Source organism: Notolepis coatsorum, assembly GCF_963971535.1.
Source record: "Notolepis coatsorum genome assembly, chromosome: 12".
Taxonomy (NCBI): Eukaryota; Metazoa; Chordata; class Actinopteri; order Aulopiformes; family Paralepididae; genus Notolepis; species Notolepis coatsorum.
The window spans coordinates 83,880,633-83,903,289 of record NC_140176.1 but is presented as its reverse complement, the minus strand read 5'-3'; the positions used below and the strand labels follow the sequence as shown (position 1 = coordinate 83,903,289).

General features: G+C 45.2%; 1 protein-coding gene across 1 annotated transcript in view; it reads right to left on the bottom strand.

Moving 5' to 3' along the window:
• Window positions 1–21,615, bottom strand: part of ppp1r42 (protein phosphatase 1, regulatory subunit 42) — a gene marked incomplete at both ends in the record, with an annotated part of 24,173 nt that extends 2,558 nt beyond the window's left edge. The window contains 4 exons of the mRNA XM_084325915.1: window positions 1,511–1,627; window positions 14,831–14,969; window positions 18,520–18,686; window positions 21,487–21,615. Of these exons, the coding sequence (XP_084182041.1) occupies window positions 1,511–1,627; window positions 14,831–14,969; window positions 18,520–18,686; window positions 21,487–21,615 (552 nt within the window). The remainder of the gene's footprint in view (window positions 1–1,510; window positions 1,628–14,830; window positions 14,970–18,519; window positions 18,687–21,486) is intronic.
• Window positions 21,616–22,657: the final 1,042 nt, after the last annotated feature.

Below are 22,657 nucleotides of genomic sequence, written 5' to 3'. Positions count from 1 at the left end.
ATGCCTAAACAACACATCAGTCTGTTTTAATAAACAGTGTCACCGGTGTCGTGTGACTACAAGTGTTCCCTGAGGGGCGGCGTGAGCCGGCTCCTCCAGCGCGTTGCCTCCAGTTGTATGTTTATCTAAAGGCACATTAATCCAAGCCTGGAAATATGAATACTCTCTGGACACGCTCTGATTGTTCATTGCCTTCCTGTCTTGGCCAAAGCGCTTCCACTTTTCCAGCTCGCGCCGCAATCAGTTCAGAGGGGACCCCGAGCGCCGCGTGCTCCCAAGCTTTGATAAATGATCGTGTCAGGGCCGTCACTCAGAAGGGCCTCACCGAAGATCAGCCCAGTGCCAAATTGCCCCCCACGCGGGAGCGTAGAGAGTAGCCCGGGCTGGATGCACATAAGGCCTGGCTGGCTCTCTTGGCTGGACTAATAATGATGGGCCAGTTATGAACCTGTATTTGACCAGGGCTTCGATTCCCCTGTCCTCCCTGCCCTGGGTACGGCTAGCGTTCCTCCCAGAGACAACTCCCCATTTGTCACCCCTGCTGACTGCCTGTCATAATCTTTTTCTTTTTTTTTTCTTTTATCTATAACTCTTCCTCTGGATTCGGACAGAATTGTGCTCACGGAGGGATTGATCCTTTGGGGACGCTGTCTTAGCAGGATCAATAGTGGCAGTGGGGTTGTATAAATTATAGGAGATATCAGCTGAAAATGAGAGGTCCCTATGACTCATGTGCGGCAATTACCTGCAGAAAGTTAGCCTCCGCCTGTGAATTGAATAATGGAGTGTGTGCCGTCCTACTGTTACGTGCCAGCGGCAAACGAGGAGAAGGATTAAACTGTAAAAATTCTGGCATCTGGCTTTTCAACTAACACATCCATTCAGGGAAGGAAAAAGAAATACTCCATCAGAGGCAGGGTCTAAAAGAAAAACAATAGGTCATTTTTCAAGGTCAACACAGGGAGTCGAAACCATCTCTCTCTGCTTCAGATGAATCTCCCATAAAGTTCAGTGTTGGTGGTGTTGAGTATCAAATGTGGGACCCCGATGGAGGGAGGGAACAAAAACGGCCTCCTAAAGGAAGGAGAGAAACTTGTGCTTGTTTAAAGCTGTCAGCGAAGAGGGTCCCAAGGGACCGGCCCGCTGATTTGTTGAATAATTTGGACCCTGTGCGCGTCGCGGAGACTGGGGAGCCATGGCGGGATTTGGAGGGATTTAGTTCTTACTGACTCTATTCTCCATATCATTTCACACATCGCTGCAAAGAGCCACGGCAATATGGTAATGTCATCTTGATCAGCTAATAGAGAGCGTGTTGATTTTAACTCACTGCGTCACGCATAGTTGCCATGATGTGGTGCCGTTTCCCTTTTGATTGCACACAGCACGCATTCGATTCATAATCCGGGCCATGGTGGTAGAGAGTCGCGGCCTACTCTTTTAAATAGCACTCGGTCTCATAAGAGTTGAGGAGTATAAAAAAAACATCATAGATTATTTTATTATTTACCTCCATATCATGAAGCTTATTGTCAGCAGCAGAGAAATCGTTGAGTTCCTTCAACGCTGCCAGGTCCCCGATCTCATCAATGTTGTTGTTATTGATATTCAGGACGCAGAGGGTTCGCTGCAAGGAGAATTGTTGTTCATAATTATGATCAATACAATGGCAAAATTGATACTAGGGGAGAAAACAAAAGATTAAAGTTATTCTAAAGAAAGTTGCAAATATCCCACAAGCCTTCATCGGAGGTCTTATCTGCTAGTGTACACGTGTCTTTGCTTTTGTGGGTTACACCTCCTTTTACGCGTAAGTAAAAGACTCCTATGGATGAAAAACATCACCCCTGTAACACATTTGTTGTACTGTAAAACAGTCAATTAACTTCCATATCAGATTAAAGACACTGTAAAACATTAAGATAACTTCCATATCAGATTAGAGACAGTCTGTCCTACTGTAAAACAGTAAACTAACTTCCATATCAGATTAAAGACACTGTATAACATTAAGATAACTTCCATATCAGATTAGAGACACTCTGCCCTACTGTAAAACAGTAAACTAACTTCCATATCAGATTAAAGACACTGTAAAACAGTAAACTAACTTCCATATCAGATTATAGACACTCTGTCCTACTGTAAAACAGTAAACTAACTTCCGTATGAGATTAGAGGCAATCTGGCCTACTGTAAAACAGTAAACCAATTTCCATATCAGATTAGAGACACTGTAAAACATTAGGATAACTTCCATATCAGATTAGACACAATCTGTCCTACTGTAAAACAGTAAACAAGCGTCCATATCAGATTAGACACACTCTGTCCTACTGTAAAACAGTAAACAAGCGTCCATATCAGATTAGAGACACTGTAAAACATTAGGATACCTTCCATATCAGATTAGACACAATCTGTCCTACTGTAAAACAGTAAACAAGCGTCCATATCAGATTAGAGACACTGTAAAACATTAGGATAACTTCCATATCAGATTAGAGACACTGCTTTTGATTCATATAATTTTTGGTTTGAACTGCCGTAACATGAAAAAAACAAAAAGAAAAAAAAGCTGGAACCTGTTACATTTGCGCAGCCATTTCTTAAATTATCCAAATAAACAAGAAGCTGAGACTACATTTATTTACCCGTGGCCTGGGCCAGTAAACGAGGTAAACAGACCTGGAGGATTTGTCAGACGGGTCACAGAGCTCTCTTTGACATCATCAAATCCAGCACAGCAGCACTGCTTTTACATGGATTACTGGTCTGTGGTGTGATAACTCTGGTGGTAACACCACACTTGAAGGGAGAATCTGTAATGCTGTCAAATGGTGACCTATAGGCAAAAGAGCCCTATTGCACTTTGTTTACATTGGTCCTCATTCTCGAACGGACATACGTGAAAGTTACCAAGGAATTCCTTCATAACCTGATTTACGTACTTAATCGGCATTCTCAAACGGCTTCGTATTGTAAATTCGTTGTAGGATTTACGAACTCGAAAAGGCAGTCGTAAATCGGACAGACCGGTGTGTGCCCATGTTTTCAACAGCTGTCTGTGGGAGAAGTCCTTGGGGATTGCCATCCTACAGACATCCACGCAATTAAATAATTATAATGATAATAATAAATACGACAATATTTGTATCATTAACAATCACGTTTTACACATATAGTCATGACTCAACGAACTATGTCAGAAAAAAATATATATAAATAAGAACTGAACCCAATTGCGTGGATGTAGCTATAGTGGCCTAGACTATTAATATTCCATATACCATCTTGTTCTCCATGATATTATTTATTGTTGGTATTTGTATTTTTTTACACAATATAAATGGTAAGAGCTAGTGAAGAAACATTCAAACAAGCGCTTCCATCACCACCACGGTCCTCTCCTGGCTGTTAGCGAACCTCTCCTGGCTGTTAGCGACCCTCCCCTGGCTGTCCAGCATCGCCTCAACTAAACACATCACTTCAGTAAGTCAGAGAATATGCATGGCAGCGCTGGTGGACGGGGGTCAGGAAATTTGATTAGATTCAGATGTATTGTCACCATACAGCACAAGTACTGTACTGTACTTTTGCGGCCACCCTGGCCCCAAAAAAACGCACAATTACTCAGTAGTATTTATATATTTTATACCCAGTTTAATCACCTGTGCATTGTATGTTACTATTGCACGTTACTGTTACATTTGCACTCTGGTAGGATGTTGTATTGTACTTGTGCTGTATAATGACAATACATTTGAATCTAATCTCATTTTGAGATGAGCAAATCGCTTCCGCGCTACCTGTTGCTACCAGATGCAATCCTCTGCTCTTTTGCGCACGCCTCCTTCGCCTTATAAGGAGCTGGCAGGGTGTGTCTGTATGCAAATTCAGGTGTATGAGAACGCGCTTGCAGTTTAAGAATGAGTGACGTTTTTCATTCATGGGAACCCAGATGTGAAGATTTTGGCCACTTACGGAGACCGTTTCACGCGTTCGGGATTCCGGAGGAGGATTTTTGTAAATTTGTTAGTATGACATTTTTACCAAGATATTTACAAAGGTACTTACGAACATGTTCGAGATGAGGACCATTCTTTCTACATTTTACATTTACATTTAGTAATTTAGCTGACTATCCAAAGTGACTTACAAGTTCTGTACAACAGTCAGCAGGAAGCGTACAACTCTGGCAGCTAAGGGTAAGTAGGCTAACATTGTTCGTCAAACAGTGTCGAACTTGAGTGCTACAGACTTGAGTGCATATTGAATAGCCGGCTTCCGGAGCTCTGATATGAGGCGGCCAAAAGATGTAGAGTGGAGGGGTCTCAAGTTGAGGGTGTATAGAGACCATTGACCGGAGGTAGGCGGAAGCTATTCCCTTCGCTGCACGGTATGCCAGGTTAAGGACCTTGAAGCGGATTCCTGCGGCGATGGGAAGCCAGTGCAGCTCTCTAAGAAGTGGGGTAACATGGGCTGACTTTGGTAGGTTTGGAGATCAGGCGGGCCGCCACATTCTATATGAAGTGAAAGTGGCTTGGTGGCAGTAGTCGGTAGAGCAGCTAGCAGTGCATTGCAGTAGTCGAGGCGAGACATGACTGTTGATTACAGGAGGAGTTGAGTGGCTTCTTTTGTCAGTAAGGGGCAGATCCTACTGACATTGCTCGGGCGTCTGTAATGGGAGAGAAAGATGAGGCTCTTGATTCAGCATTTGGAATTGGTGGGGGTTGGGAGAAGCAGCTGCGGATGTTCTTCTCAAAGAATATGGGTGGTGGAGGGGGAGTGAGGAGGGAGGACACAGTGGCGTGTAGTCTGCAGAAGTTCTAAACTGAGGCCTCGATCTTATGGTGAAAGAAAGAGGCATTGGCAGTAGTAATGTTTTTGGAGAATGCCAACAAGAGGTTATTCACAGTATATATATATATATTACACACACACAGGTATATATACATACTGTATATACCTTTGTTGCATATCATCACTTCACTCCCCCTGATTCCATGCCACTCATTGTCCTAGTCAGGGCCGCCTCAGGGGGTGTGCGAGCAGTGCGGTCGCACAGGGCCTCGCGGGAAGGGGGGCCTCGAACAATTTTTTTTTTTTTTTGCGATGCCCCCCTTCCCGCGAGGCCCTTTTTCATCACAGACCTAAAATCTAGTTTTGCTTATATGCTTATATATTTCACATTAGACACGTTCCTGGCTCTGAGGCTCTGCAGGCAGCAGAATTGGTTTCAATGAGGGGAGGGGTTACAGCCAGGTAGCATCTGTTGAGTTCATTGTGTGCGTCTGTGTGCGTGCCGGGGGGGGGGGGGGGGGGGGGGGGGGGGGCGTGAACCGACTCATTGCCAGACGTGAGCGATTCGACTCACGCTCACGGCAATGAATCGGCTCTTATGAACGAGTCGCTCATGACCGACCCATCACTAGCGTCTGACTATTTCGCGCATGCAGCATTGGATGCCAGCCAAGATGAAGAGGACATCGTCCGCAGATGGACTGAAGATGAAAGTTGTTGCATGTTAGACAGTTCAGTCAGGCTAGCCATCCCGGTTAAAGACAGGGACAGCTAGTTAGCTTTAGCTACGTTATAATATTAAGTGTGGTTCAGTCGGGATATAGCCATGATGATGTCGGCTAGTAGCTAGCTTAGCTAAATGCTAACTAGCGTTAGCTAACCTAGAGACAGCGCGTGCAGCCAAGATGAAGATGATGGTCGTTCGGCAGATGAACTTCGTCAACTCCACGCGGTTGTCTCCATCGTCTTGGACGTTTGGTGAGTTTTTAATGCCCTCTATTCTATTCCCGCCGTGGATCTCTCTCTTTCTCTCTCTCTCTGGAGCCAAACTGGCCGACTAGCTGTTGTAGTAGTGTAGTAGCTAACGGTGTGTGGCCTGGTGTCAGCACCTGTATTGCTTTTCTCACGTTACAGTTTTTCAGTGGTAGCCGCATAGCTTGCTTCTGCGTTAGCTAATGGTTAGCGATAGCCGGGTTGAGCTAACTGTTAGCCAGTTAGCTGTTTAGCTACGACGTTAGCTGCCGGCTGCGCTCGGCTGGGAACGTTAGCTTGATGCTATCAGTTAGCCTAGAGTTAGCTGTTAGCTTGTGCTACGACCATTGACATTAGCCGTGAGAATAGCAGGGGGTTCTGGCACTCTGACTACGACATCATCTTTGACAGAAGATGTAGTCGGGCCTGCACCATGACAAGGCTCCGGCCATAGCTTATTTTTGTCCCGCCAGCGAGAGGCCTTTCGTCAACGTGGAGACCTGTGGTGCGGCCTTTCGCCCTGCGTTCCTTGGTGCAGGTAAGATGAATGAAAATGTAATGACATTACCCCACTCTTCCTTCCTTCCCCTCCCGAATGTTTTGTTAATAACGATGTTTTTTTCCAGGCAAAACATATGTTACTTCACAACATTTGGAGATACGACATGTGCTGTGTGTGAATTTTGGGTAGCTTGGGTAGCGTTGGGCCGTTGGCCAAAGCTGTGTGTGGCCTGGTGTCATTACCTGGCTAGCCTATTTAGCTGATGTCGGCCATTGGCTCCTTGCTGCTTTGTTTTCTCTGGTATAGACCCTCTTCTCTTTGGATTTAAGTGTTGATCTTTGTCCTTTTGGATCTCTCATACATGCTCTCTCTCTAACACACACACACACGACAAACACACATGCTCTCTCTCTCTCTCTCTCTCTCTTTCTAACACACACAGTCTGCCTATGGCGGCCTTTCTCGATGGCTAGGCTGTGCTCGCTGAGTCTGTACCTAGTCAAGGATCTTCAGTCACAGTGCTCAGGTATTCTGCCACTGTGTACTCTCTGTTTAGGGCCAAATAGCATTTCAATTTCTTTCCAATGTGTCTCTCTCTCTCTCTCTCTCTCTCTCTCTCTCTGTACACTGTATATTGACTGTAGAACGGGAGCTCTCTCTCGCTCTCTCTCTTGCTATATGTTGACTGTATCATGCCCAGCCTCGGGCAGCGCTATTATTTAAGAATATGTTGACTGTATGAATTTTTTTTATTTATTTTTTTTATTTTTTTACCTTTTGGGTGGGGGGGGGGGGGGGGCCTCGCGTTTAAATCTCGCACAGGGCCTCGCATTTCTCCCAGGCGGCCCTGGTCCTAGTTATACAATAAACGAAAAACAATATTTAAAAAAAGAAAAGGAATTTAAGGTTCTGCATCATCTGCATTTTTCCAAAACCAAACGCTCTAAAATTTTCCCAAATGTAGATCCCCACATGTGACAGATGCAGTCTTTCTCCAGCATCTCTAGCACACTTATTCTGACCGTGTCCTAACCTGTCCGCTTACTAGAGTTCAATCTTCAAAACACTGTCAGAAGTCTTTGAAATGGAAATTCAGCCAGATCCTATGATAGCTGTTTTTGCCATAGGAGGGGAAAACAGTGCGAATCTCTGCAACTAAACTCCAGATAACACTCACACTAAGCACAGAGACGGACCCTTCTTCACTGGAAGTCTCCTCACACACCAAGCTGGACTCAGTGGCTAAGAGAGGTGATGCAGCATCTTAAACTAGCTGGACTCAGTGGCTAAGAGAGGTGATGCAGCATCTTAAACTAGCTGGACTCAGTGGTTAAGAGGTGATGCAGCATCTTAAACTAGCTGGACTCAGTGGTTAAGATAAGTGATGCAGCATCTTAAACTAGCTGGACTCAGTGGTTAAGAGGTGATGATGCAGCATCTTAAACTAGCTGGACTCAGTGGTTAAGAGGTGATGCAGCATCTTAAACTAGCTGGACTCAGTGGTTAAGAGGTGATGCAGCATCTTAAACTAGCTGGACTCAGTGGTTAAGAGGTGATGATGCAGCATCTTAAACTAGCTGGACTCAGTGGTTAAGAGATGATGCAGCATCTTAAACTAGCTGGACTCAGTGGTTAAGAGGTGATGCAGCATCTTAAACTAGCTGGACTCAGTGGCTAAGAGGTGATGCAGCATCTTAAACTAGCTGGACTCAGTGGTTAAGAGGTGATGCAGCATCTTAAACTAGCTGGACTCAGTGGTTAAGAGGTGATGCAGCATCTTAAACTAGCTGGACTCAGTGGTTAAGAGGTGATGTAGCATCTTAAACTAGCTGGACTCAGTGGTTAAGAGGTGATGCAGGATCTTAAACTAGCTGGACTCAGTGGTTAAGAGGTGATGATGCAGCATCTTAAACTAGCTGGACTCAGTGGTTAAGAGGTGATGATGCAGCATCTTAAACTAGCTGGACTCAGTGGTTAAGAGATGATGCAGCATCTTAAACTAGCTGGACTCAGTGGTTAAGAGGTGATGCAGCATCTTAAACTAGCTGGACTCAGTGGTTAAGAGGTGATGAGCATCTTAAACTAGCTGGACTCAGTGGTTAAGAGGTGATGATGCAGCATCTTAAACTAGCTGGACTCAGTGGTTAAGAGATGATGCAGCATCTTAAACTAGCTGGACTCAGTGGTTAAGAGGTGATGCAGCATCTTAAACTAGCTGGACTCAGTGGTTAAGAGATGATGCAGCATCTTAAACTAGCTGGACTCAGTGGTTAAGAGGTGATGATGCAGCATCTTAAACTAGCTGGACTCAGTGGTTAAGAGGTGATGCAGCATCTTAAACTAGCTGGACTCAGTGTCTAAGAGATGATGCAGCATCTTAAACTAGCTGGACTCAGTGGCTAAGAGGTGATGCAGCATCTTAAACTAGCTGGACTCAGTGGTTAAGAGGTGATGATGCAGCATCTTAAACTAGCTGGACTCAGTGGCTAAGAGGTGATGCAGCATCTTAAACTAGCTGGACTCAGTGGTTAAGAGATGATGCAGCATCTTAAACTAGCTGGACTCAGTTGTTAAGAGATGATGCAGCATCTTAAACTAGCTGGACTCAGTGGTTAAGAGGTGATGATGCAGCATCTTAAACTAGCTGGACTCAGTGGTTAAGAGGTGATGCAGCATCTTAAACTAGCTGGACTCAGTGTCTAAGAGATGATGCAGCATCTTAAACTAGCTGGACTCAGTGGCTAAGAGGTGATGCAGCATCTTAAACTAGCTGGACTCAGTGGTTAAGAGGTGATGATGCAGCATCTTAAACTAGCTGGACTCAGTGGCTAAGAGGTGATGCAGCATCTTAAACTAGCTGGACTCAGTGGTTAAGAAGTGATGCAGCATCTTAAACTAGCTGGACTCAGTGGTTAAGAGGTGATGATGCAGCATCTTAAACTAGCTGGACTCAGTGGTTAAGAGGTGATGCAGCATCTTAAACTAGCTGGACTCAGTGGTTAAGAGGTGATGCAGCATCTTAAACTAGCTGGACTCAGTGGTTACGAGATGATGCAGCATCTTAAACTAGCTGGACTCAGTGGTTAAGAGGTGATGCAGCATCTTAAACTAGCTGGACTCAGTGGTTACGAGATGATGCAGCATCTTAAACTAGCTGGACTCAGTGGTTAAGAGGTGATGATGCAGCATCTTAAACTAGCTGGACTCAGTGGCTAAGAGATGATGCAGCATCTTAAACTAGCTGGACTCAGTGGTTAAGAGATGATGCAGCATCTTAAACTAGCTGGACTCAGTGGTTAAGAGGTGATGATGCAGCATCTTAAACTAGCTGGACTCAGTGGCTAAGAGGTGATGCAGCATCTTAAACTAGCTGGACTCAGTGGTTAAGAGGTGATGATGCAGCATCTTAAACTAGCTGGACTCAGTGGTTAAGAGGTGATGATGCAGCATCTTAAACTAGCTGGACTCAGTGGTTAAGAGGTGATGCAGCATCTTAAACTAGCTGGACTCAGTGGTTAAGAGGTGATGATGCAGCATCTTAAACTAGCTGGACTCTGTGGTTAAGAGGTGATGATGCAGCATCTTAAACTAGCTGGACTCAGTGGTTAAGAGGTGATGATGCAGCATCTTAAACTAGCTGGACTCAGTGGTTAAGAGGTGATGTAGCATCTTAAACTAGCTGGACTCAGTGGCTAAGAGGTGATGCAGCATCTTAAACTAACTGGACTCAGTGGTTAAGAGGTGATGCAGCATCTTAAACTAGCTGGACTCAGTGGATAAAAGGTGATGCAGCATCTTAAACTAGCTGGACTCAGTGGTTAAGAGAGGGGATGCACAATCTTAAACATGAGAAATTGAGACTCAAGTGCAGGGATCCTCTGATAGGTTTGGGAAAGTCTGGAACCCATTTGTGGAATATTTAAAAGAGATGTAATGTCCCATACTGTAGATCTGAGATCTGTGTATGACTGGAAGTGGATACGGACCATTAGCCTACCGTCAAAAGTAACAAAATACACTTTCCAACTACTCCAAAACTATCTTATTTACATGTTGTTACTTGTGTATTTACCATGTGTAGAAATAACAAAGTAACATTGTCATTTTCAAAGCAGATACATAGTCTGAACTATTTTCTTGACGAACAACCCGCCGGTTGGTCACAGTGATACTGTATGCCACAGCACCTCTAAAGCCCTGTTGTGATTCTGTCAACAAAACCAATGTGATGACTAGCTAATGTTGTATAATTGAATCTGTTCATAAGGACTTATAGGTTAATACATTGATAGAATGTCAGTTAAAATGGTTAAATACTACTGTGTGTCAGCAGTCTGTGAGAAAGCACATGTTTGAAAACAAAGGAACAGACAGCTGCAAGGAGCCATCTTGTTATTATAGGGCCATGAGGCCCTCAGCCAATTCCTTAGAAGGTATTCAAAGCCATAAAGCTAAATTTAGAGACAGGAGGTAGGATTAGTATATTTAGTGAGTTCTGAGTGGACAGAAAGAATAGGGAAGTATATTGATTAAGCCAATCATTAGGGAATAGGAGTAAATAGGAGGGATTTCATTGCTAGTTCAAGTTCAAGTTCAAGTTCTTTAATAGTTGTCATACAGAAGTACAGAATACTTTCATACAAAATGCTTCTTACTGTTACGCTCCAGAGACTGTGCTAGACAAGATAGTATCAAATAACATAATAACATAATATAGCATGAATTTAGAAGAAGAAAATGAGGTCACAGTGTTCGGTATAGACATATGTACAATGTTCTGAGTTACCATATAATATACAATACACAATACTATGCAGTGTACTAATGCACAGTACTATCTAGTGCAAAGCAGAAATGGGATGAGGTACAATTTTAGGTACAATTTACAGTAAGGTGTACGAGTTGTAGTGCAATCCTTCATCCATAAATATAAAGTGTGGGGAGTGGGTGCTACAGTGTGTTTGTTTAAAGTGGGTGTGTGCTATAAGTGTGTGGAGTGGGTGCTACAGTGTGTTTGTTTAAAGTGAGTGTGTGCGTGTGGATGTGTGTGCTATGTGCGTTTGGTGGTTGTTGTTGTGTAGTGTTCATTCATTGTTCGTTTAGCAGCCTGATGGCCTGGGGATAGAAGCTTCTTCTGAGTCTTTCTGTGCTCGCCTTGAGACTCCTGTATCGCTTGCCTGACCGCAGCAGTTCAAAGAGGCAGTTGTTCGGGTGACTGGAGTCTTTAATGATTCTCTTAGCCTTGCCCTTGCAACGCTTGTAGTAAATGTTCTGGAGGGTGGGGAGCCCCCCTCCAATTGTGCGTTCGGCTGAACGTGTCACTCTTTGTAGTCTGCTTTGGTCTTGTGCAGTGCTATTCCCAAACCAGGAGGTGATGTTGCCGGTCAAGATGCTCTCTATTGTACATGAGTAGAAGTTCTTAAGGATCTTCTGGCTGACTTGGAACTTCCTTAGGCGCCTGAGGAAGTAGAGGCGTTGTCGTGCCTTCTTCACAACACTGTTAATGTGTGTGGTCCATGTCAAGTCCTCGGATATGTAGGCTCCGAGGTACTTAAAGCTGTTGACTCTCTCAACCGGTGCCCCGTCGATGCTGAGGGGGCTGTAGTCCTTGACCCCCGACCTCCTGAAGTCCACAATCATCTCCTTTGTTTTGCTGACGTTCAGGGAGAGGCTGTTTTCCTGGCACCATCCCGCCAGGACCTTGACCTCTTCCAGGTAGGCCCTCTCGTCGTTGGCAGAGATCAGGCCCACCACCACTGTGTCGTCAGCAAATTTGATTGTATTGCTACTCCGCTGAGCCACACAGTCGTGTGTGTACAGGGAGTAGAGGAGGGGACTCAGAACACAGCCCTGGGGGGCCCCTATGTTGAGGGTGATGGATGAGGAGGTGCAGTTGCCTGCTCTCACCACCTGGGGTCTGCCAGTCAGGAAGTCCAAGACCCACTGGCAGAGGTCATAGCCCAAGCCCAGGTCCCTGAGCTTGGCTATGAGTATGGAGGGGACTATGGTATTGAATGCCGAGCTGTAGTCGATGAATAGCATTCTCACATAGTTCCCCTGCCTCTTGTCCAGGTGTGATGCTGCTGTGTGCAGCACATGGGATATGGCGTCCTCCGTGGACCTGTTGGGGCGGTATGCAAATTGCAGGGGGTCCATGTTGATGGGGAGGGAGGAGCAGATGTAGCCCTTTACTAGCTTCTCGAAGCACTTCATGGCTATGGAGGTGAGAGCTACAGGGCGGTAGTCGTTGAGGCAAGCAGGCTTGGATTTTTGGGGTACAGGGATAATAGTGGACTTCTTCAGGCAGGTGGGGATGACAGCCTGTTCTAAGGACAGGTTAAATATGTCAGTGAATACTGGGGCCAGTTGGTCGGCACAGACTTTTAGGACGCGGCCGGGGATGCCGTCTGGACCTGCTGCCTTCCTGATATTCACTTTTTTAAAGGTCCGCCTCACCTCATGCTCTGTTATCCTGAACACTGCGCCTCCATCAGCAGCCGACCCCCCCCCCCCCCATTGCCGAGGCTTGTGAGCTGGTGTTGTTATTACCAGCATCAAACCTCGCATAGAAGGTATTGAGGTCATTTGCTAAGGAGATGTCACTGTTCAGTTTGAGGGAGGCGCCTTTGTAGTCTGTCATCGTTTTGAGCCCCTGCCACATAGCTCTAGAGTCAGCTTGTTCAAACTGGAGTTCAATTTTATCCCTGTAGCGTCGTTTGGCCTCTGACACAGTCCTCCTTACGTTGTATCGCGCCACCTTGTGGTCATTCATGTTGCCTGCCTCTAGGCCGTCGTTGTATGCTTTGGTGCGCTCTCTCAGAGCTTCACGGACGGATTTGTCTACCCAGGGTTTTTGATTTGGGTAAACTTTCATTTTGGTAGTGGGGATTGTTTCTTTCACCCTAGTACAAACATAGTCCAGCACTGTCTCCGTGTAGGCATTAATGTTATCTGTGTCGCGGAACACATTCCAGTCTGTGTTGTGAAACACTGACCGGATCGTATCCTCTGACGTCACATCCCATTTCTGCACCTCTCGCGAGACTACGGGAGTACTTTTAATTCTCTGTCTGTACTTTGGTGAGAGAAAAATTGATGCGTGATCTGACTTACCGAAGCCACTATCAGAATGAGCCTTGTAGCCACCTTTAAATTGCGTGTAACAGTGATCTAGGATGTTACCGCCTCTGGTGTTGCAAGTCACATGCTGATAGAAGTCAGGCAATACCTTTCTCAGATTGGCGCTATTGAAATCTCCCAGAACTAAAATGGCGGCGTTAACATTCGCCTCTTGGATTCTATTTACCTCGTCGTGTAGTCTGGAGAGCGCAACCTTGTTGCTGGCTTGCGGTGGAATATACACTCCGACCAGGACGATCGCCGTTAACTCCCTCGGGAGGAAGAAAGGACGACACTTGATGGTTATATATTCCAGTTCTGGGGAGCAGTGGTTGGATAATTCCTTCACGTTAGTTGGGTCACTCCAATTTTTGTTAAACATGAAGGCAATACCTCCTCCACGTTGTTTACCGGACTCTGCTGATCTGTCCTTGCGGTGGATAAAGAAGTGATCAGCCGGTTGAATTGCGTGGTCTGGGACGTCCGGCGTCAACCACGTCTCGGTGAAGCAGAGGACGTTGCAGTCCCTAACGTCTCTTTGATATTGAATCCTTGCTCGGATGTCATCCAGTTTATTGTCAATTGATTGTACATTGGCTAGTAATATACTGGGCAGTGGTGTGCGGTGTCGTCTGGATCTCAGCCTGTTACGGATCCCAGCCCTGCTATACTAGCCCTGCTAGTATATAATATTGATGCAGAGAGAACTGCCGATGCCCTGCTGTGTGAAGATCTGACATGTATTTGTGAGTTTAACTTAGAAGGACGTCTTGAAGTCAAAGTGACTTCACTTTTGTGAACTGAACCTTATTTTTTAATAAAGAAGCTTCTGATATTAAGAAGTAACTCTCCTTTTCCTACAACGGTATACATCTACCATCATTGACCATCATCGACCAGAAGAATATACTAGCCTACAGAATGATGACTGCGTGCTAATCATGGACGACTTTATCTATTTGAACCAGAATTTACAAAGGAGGAACTAAAGGTTCTGGAAGTGAAGCAGGCAAGAAGGGAGGCTGAGGCTGTTATTCACACATCACAAGGTCTTGTCTTGATTCATAAAGAGATTAGCAGATGATCTTTAGTCTGCAATATTAGATTGATGTAAATGATTATGACAACGCTTGTTATATTAAAAACTTCATCTATAAGCCTATACGAGTGAGACAATTGATTCACGTGGCATTGATTCAGTCACTTTTCATCACCACAGCTCTTCCTTATGATGTACCTTTGAAGCTAGACCACTAGAGAACTGTTAAAGTATATAGTCTGGGAAACACTTACAGAGAAAGCAAGCTCCTTTGGAAAAGGTATACCTTAGAAACTGTTTGTAGAATGTTAACCCAGTTCTGTGAATGTGGACCACCTTCTATCCTCATCCTGGCTCTATATAGGTGCAATGGGAGGTCTGAATGTGTGTCTTACAGCGAGGGAGAAGAGAGTCCTGGGATCGAGGAGCAGCTTCTCTCCCGGGGGAAGTGTCTGCTTCTCCAGGTGCAGCTCCTTCAGCTTCGTGAGCTGCTCCAGGCCCTCCACCACCGCGATGCAGTTCCCTCCAAGATACCTACATGTCACACACAGCCGGGGAGGACGTGAACATAGTCAACATTAGGGATGATGCACCAATAACGGTCTGATACCGGTAGGATATCGGTGAGTTTCCCCCAAATACTAAAGTGCCATACCATGAGCCTTGTTTAATATGTCAGAAATCAAATCAAAGTGATTTGATTTAGCAATTTAATTTTACCCAATGACCCCTAACTAATGGTCAAAGTCTATACTGTTCAATAAAATCAATGGACCAGATTGGTACTCTGTATGTGGCGATGGTTACAGTCTAGGACTCTGACTTGGTATCGGCAGTGAAAAAGTGGTATTGTTGCATTGCTGGTAAAAAAAATTCCCTTGGAATTCAGAATATGGGTGTAAAAATACCCCTCTAGAAAAGGACATAATATGGAATAATGAGAATAATAATGGAATAATAATGAGGTGCGATATGATGAGATTCAATATAGTGAAAACTGCTCCACTTTAATCCTACTAATTAGAGACAGTTTTACAATAGTTTGGCCGCTGGTTGCAAGGACAAATCTTTAGGCATAAATCTACACAATCTACATAATGGGAGATGAAGAGGAAGATGTACACATTCCAACAGCCTTCTTCACATTCAAATGACCACTATAACTGTGAGGTTTTGCCCGCTGCTCACTACCTTTTCTCTGTCTTCTTTAAACCTACTGTTAGGAATTCCCTACTCACTCTCTCTAGCCCCCACCCTCTCGTTCCTTACCCTTAGTGGCCACACCTGTTTGATATTCTATTATCTCTCGCACCTGTGGTGGCAGGCTAATTAGTCCCCCTGTGGGCTTTAAATACCAGGGCTCTTCCCCTCGTTTCGGCGTGGGGTCGTGTTGTATACTTGCCGAGTCATATTCTCTAAACATCTAGACTCTTTCGGGAGATCCTCTGTCTGCCTATGCTGTTCCATTCTCCGGCGTCGAGATTTTTGCTCCAGCCTTCGCCAGCTGTCGCCGTAGCCTGTGGGGGAGACTGGTCTGCGCTCCCTGTCATTCCACGGGAGGCACCCCAGCGTTCCACTGCAGACCCCCGCGCAGCTGTTCGTCCTGACGCACATCCAGACCAGCGCAGACGCTCTCCAGTCCTCAGCGCGCAACGCGCATCTTCCAAGGACGCTCGAGCTTGGCACGCTCTCCAGACCAGCGCGCAACGCGCATCTTCCAAGAACCCTCGAGCTTGGCACGCTCTCCAGACCAGCGCGCAGCCGCGCATCTTCCAGACCTTCGAGCTTGGCACGCTCCTCCGTACCAGCGCACTGACGCGCATCTTCCAGACCTTCGAGCTTGGCACGCTCCTCCGTACCAGCGCACTGACGCGCATCTTCCAGACCTTCGAGCTTGGCACGCTCCTCCGTACCAGCGCACTGACGCGCATCTTCCAGACCTTCGAGCTTGGCACGCTCCTCCGTACCAGCGCACAGACGCGCATCTTCCAGACCTTCGAGCTTGGCACGCTCTCCAGACCTCAGCGCGCCGACGCGCATCTTCCAGACCTTCGTGCTTGGCACACTCCTCCTCGCAGACGCACCCCGAGGCGTCTCTCGGTTCCGACGCGCACACCAAGGTGTGGCGCGCACTCTGTTCCTCGGCTCCGACAGCGGCTACCCGGTGGACGACATCCTCGCCACCGCCACTGTTCCAGCTCTCTGTTCCGACGCGCACACCAAGGTGTGGCGCGCCACTCTGTCCCTCGGCTCCGACAGCGGCTACCCGGTGGACGACATCCTCGCCACCGCCGCTGTTCCAGCACCCTGTTCCTCGGCTCCGACAGCGGCTACCCGGTGGACGACATCCTCGCCACCGCCACTGTTCCAGCACTCTGTTCCTCGGCTCGGACAGCCAGCCACCCGGTGGCGATGCCCTCGCCCCGTTGCTGTCCCTGTACCTTTACGCATACGCCTGGGTGAGTTTTGATTGTGATGTCACTCACTCAGCGTAGTGCCCTTGCCCCCGTTCCCGCTGCTGTCCCTGTACCTTTACGCATACGCCTGGGTGAGTTTTGATTGTGATGTCACTCACTCAGCGTAATGCTTTTTGCCCCCGTTCCCGCTGCTGTCCCTGTACCTTTACGCATACGCCTGGGTGAGTTTTGATTGTGATGTCACTCACTCAGCGTAATGCCTCTTGCCCCTTGCCCTCGTCCCGCTGCTGTTCCCCAGCGTATTGCCTCTGTTTTTGGTTCTCACTTAGAATAGTATTTTTGGACATTCCATCTCCCACTGTGTGTTTGTTCACACGAAGATAGTATTTACTTTGTCACTTTGTTTTTTGGACTGTTCTGCATCTGCTCTGTTTGTTCCCTTTGAATATTAACCCTCTCCTCTGTTCTGCAGAGCGGCCCAGATGTTTTCCCACCAGTCCCCAGTTCCTCCCTGTCCCCAGCCCGCCTCCGCGGTCCTCTGTCCCCAGTTCCTCCCTGTTCCCCAGCCCGCCTCCGCGGGCCTCAGTCCTCTCTGTCCCCAGTTCCTCCCTGTTCCCCAGCCCGCCTCCGCGGGCCTCAGTCCCCTCTGTCCCTAGTCCTCTATCCCTAGCTCTCCTAGTCCCTAGTCCTCTCTCCCTAGTTCTCCTTGTCCCTGGTTTACCTAGTCTCTAGTTCCTCTGTCCCAAGGCGTTCCCTTAACCTTCCCTTAGGCGTTCCCTTACTTTCCCATAGTGTTCCCTTTTCCTGCCCGCCTCTTAAAGGCACTTTACCTTCCCCTCTTGTGTTATTCCAGTGTTTTGTGTTTTCTCCCTTAAAGGGACAGTGCCCTTTTTCCCTGTTCACAATAAATATCTGTTTCTTGGCAAACCACCATACCTGTCTTGTGTTGTGCGATTGGGGTCGGTTACAAACCATAACAATAACATCCTGTTTGGAATCTCATTTTAGTAAAACATCAGTCAACTCTAAGCTGTTCAAATAGGCCACTTACAAATACAAATGACAAATGTGTTGCTGCAATGTGATAGTTGACAACAATGTGAGCTAACATAATATTAATATTAATAAAAATGTCAAACTGACTGCCATTCCTTATGCTGGGGCAGCCTATGTTGGCCCTATGTCCTGCTGGGGCTTTTACATAATTCCATCCATACACACAGTGATGTAAATGTAGAGGGGAAAAAATGCCTCTGTGTATGTGTGCTTGCATCGTTGCTCTCGTTTTACAGGTGAAAACCCCTGTCATACAGTATGTTCAGTTCAGTTAGACCCTTCACTGGACGTCACAGGACGTCACACGCAGAGACAGGAGGGGGAGAGAGAGAAACACACAATGTGAGAGGAGCAGTAAAGGGCTTCATTAGATGACAAAGACAAAAGGATATACCTGTCACATTGGGCTTAACCGATCCATAAAAGTATTTTTCACTGCAATTTCCTCCCAACCTTTGCCCCGATACAAAGCTGTTTGAACATTAAGCCCTGTGCATCGTGAATCATCTCACCCCTTATACAAACACACACTTAATGTAAACCTCCATCCGATCAGCTCGGCTCTGAGGGAGCAGTCAGACGAGCTCAGCCGGGCTTTCCCCTCTACTCACAGCTTGGAGAGCTTCTGCAGGTTGGACAGGTTCTCTATGTGGGAGATGTTATTGTTCTGCATGTACAGATGGGTGAGGTTCGAGGCGAAGCCCAGGTTGGGGATGTGTGTGATCTGATTGTTGTACAAGTAGAGGACGCTGAGATTCTGGCACATCGAGAGGTCATCCTGAAGAAAAACACAGTTAACACTTAATGCAGGGTTGGGAATCAATTCCAGACATTTGGGAGTTGTTTTGAGCAGGTAACAGTTTTTTTTTTTGTATTTTTTTTTTGTATAATTTTTTAAACAAACACATAAACAAACATGACAACACACGATAAGATATACAAGCATTAGTTGTCAGTGCACATCCAATGAAACCACATTTTAGTTAATTGTCTTATATAGGATATACCCCTAATACCTGTTATCTAAAAACCTACACACATATGCTCCAGCTCGTACACCCCCCTTCCGGACCCCCCATTGGATAATCCATCCATTTTCCCTCGCTCCTAACCAGACATTACCATTATATGCTAGCTTTTATTTTCTCCACCACTTCTAACCACAATGTCATTTTGGATTCATTGAGACCCAAAATTCTTGCTGTAGATATTTCTTGATAGATCACATCGAGATATGTAATAATCCAGACCTTTCGGCACATTTTTTCCGGTTGGAACCATCGTGATGCTATCAGCTTTTTAGCCACTGTGATACCCGATAAAACCAATCTCTTTAGCTGTGGATGTACTGCACACTCAAAAACATCATTCAGCAGTAGTACAGAGGGGTGTACAGGTATATTCCAATTTAAGAGGTTTGATAGTTGCTGGGTCACCTCTTTCCAGAATATCTTAACTGGTGGGCAGTCCCAGTACATGTGCATAAATGTCCCCTCGTCCCCATTTGTACATAAGGAGCATTTGGAGTCTTGTATAAGACCCATTTTTTTCAGTCTTATAGGAGTCAAGTATGTCCTGTGAATATAGTTAAGATTGATTTGTTGATGGTCCGGGTTCCTTGATGTGAATCGAATATTTGCCCAGGCTTCTTGCCAATCAAAATCACTTTCCAGGTCTGGTATATCCCTCCTCCAGACGGAGTCTAGGTGGAGGGTTTCATATGAGGACGTTAGTAATTGATGATAAAAATCTGAAACAAAACCTCTTGATGTCTCTCTTTCATAGAAGAATTTGTGGTATCTGTGGTGTACAATTGGTATATTTAATGGAACACTGTGAGCCTTCAAACATGCCAATAACTGTGCGTAAAAGTAATATGTGGACTTGGCGAGATTAAATTTTTTGCGTATTTCATTGAAACTACAAAAACCCTGTTTATTGAAGACGTCTCCTAATGAGTGTATGCCTTGCTTTTCCCATCTAGGGAATCTTATAGGTTGTTTATCTATCCAGAGTGCATTGTTATTGAATAAGGGAGTATGATTATGCCATTTATGTAGGGTAGAATATTTTTTTTGTGTTTCGCGCCATATCCGGATCGCATGAGTGATTATGGGGCCAAATTTCCGTTCGCATTGCTTAATTGGTAATTTGGTATACTATGCCCTTCAGCTTATGTGGAGCTACTATATTTTCTTCTAAATTTCTCCAGGATACTAATGCTTGGGGATCAAACCATGTTGTTAGTGGTCTTAAAGTGTACGCCTTAAAGTAGTGGTAGAAATCTGGAAATGCCATACCTCCGTCTGCTTTGTTTCTCTGTGCGGTGGATCTTTTTATACGTGATGGTTTGTTATTCCAAATAAATTTGTATGTGGAGGAGTGTAATTCTTTCCAGTAACCCTTTGGAGGGGGTAACGGTAGCATTGAGCTGAAGAAGTTGATTCTAGGTAGGACGTCCATCTTGATTATTGATATACGTGCCTGTAATGCGTTTTTAAGTTTCGACCACCTGACAAGGTCGTATTTGATTTTGTTTTGGATTTTTATGTAATTGTGCTTCACCGTTTGGCTTATGGTGGGGAATATCTCAACTCCCAAACATCTAAATTGTTTTACCATCTGTATCTCTTTTGGGAGGGTTATGTTTCTTTTTGCAGGGGCGTTAAGTGGGAGGAAGGCCGACTTCGGCCAATTTATCCTAAATCCCGATAGATCTCCAAAGTCCTCAATCAGCTTGAGAAGAGGAGGCAATGCGGTGTTGGGGTTTTGCATGAACAGTATTACGTCGTCCGCATATAAACTAATTTTGTGTTGTGTGCCCTTGATTATGATTGGTTCTATGGATTGGGATTGTCTTATATATTGTGCTAAAGGCTCTAATGATAGATCGAATAGTCCGGGACTAAGAGGGCAACCCTGAAAAACACAGTTAACACTTAATGCAGGGTTGGGAATCAATTCCAGACATTTAGGAGTTGTTTTGAGCAGGTAACAGGTTTGATTCCCCGCAACAGCTAGTGTACCCACATCACTGTCGAAACACTGTTGGGCAAGGTAGTGGTACTGAACCTTTGTGTGCGACTATTAGTTCGGCCGAGAAAGTGCAGATCGCCTTGGGGTTGGTCCCCCCGTGTCCAAGAGACACAGTCGTATAAGAAAGTCTATTGGATCATGTCTCCGGCACCCCCACAGCCGTAGCTACAACCACTTAATGTCAAGGCTCTCATCAACATTCATTCATTTTCTCCCCCTGCGCTCCTCCATGAGCTCAATGTAACGTGGAAGTGCAGTGGTCTATTGGCATGAAGACACCCACACACACACAGCCACAGACACACACACACACACACACACACACACACACACACACACACACACACACACACACACACACACACACACACACACACACACACACACACACACACACACACACACACACACACACACACACACACACACACACACACACACACACATAGAGCTGCTGGTTGCAGAAACAAATACAGAAACCCTCATGAGCACCAACACTAATGATGTATCTACTACTAAACTAAGGGTACCGTACTACTCACAATATCCTTAATGTTCTTGTGGGAGAAGTTGAGGTGTGTGAGTTTCTTGAGGTGCTGAGCGACGGAGTATGTCTTATTCTTTTTGAAGTTGTTAGATTTGGCAATCAGATCCATGGTCAGCCTCACCATGGTGGCTCTGACACAGACTCTACCTCGCACAGAGAGGATCCTTTTCAGCCTCCGCCAAGTGCCAACCAGAGACGTCTGTTTGGGGAGGAAAATTAACAGACAAATGGACACACCTGAGTGTAAAAAAAAAATAATAATAAAAATGGGTTACCTCAGACGAAGATACTCATATCTCAAACAATATTTCAAACTTTAGCTATTATCTAAAGAGGGAAGTACTTTCCTGAATGTGATATATAACATTCACACTCCCTTTGAATGTGATTTGGATTGATTTTACAATTGTAAATAAATGGGCTGATCAAACAATGTCACAGTGACTGAGTTACAGTTATGGTTCTTCAGTGCGAGTTGAATGTTCTGCAATGGAGAATTACCGTATGAGATGGAGAAATATTCTATCTATTATATATTCTTTCTTTTTGTATTATTTATTTCATAATCACACAAACTAAGCAAAGTCTAACACTACCAACTAAATAGTTATATATATATATATAATATATATATATATTTATATATATATATATATATATATATATATATATATATATATATATATATATATATATATATTAATATATATATATATATATATATATTGTGTATAACTTTAGAGATACAACCTATTATATGAATGACCATTACTGGTTTCCTAACAAGCTAGGTTAAGGGTCAGGGCCAAAAGTTGTATGACACTCATTAGTGGTAATTATGGCAGTGTATTCCCCAAGCAGAGAGCTTCCACCACCACTTCCTTCAGTTCAGTAGCTCTGGGGGGTTTCATTACAACAAGCCAAGCCTGGCCAATCAAATTGCCTGCATCTGACTTTAACTTCAAAATAGACATCATCTTCTTTACTCACCCCTCCAGACAGAGAGAGAGAGAGAGAGAGAGAGAGAGAGAGAGAGAGAGAGAGAGAGAGAGAGAGAGAGAGAGAGAGAGAGAGAGAGAGAGAGAGAGAGAGAGAGAGAGAGAGAGAGAGAGAGAGAGAGATGAGAGAGAGAGAGAGAGAGAGAGAGAGAGATGAGAGAGAGAGAG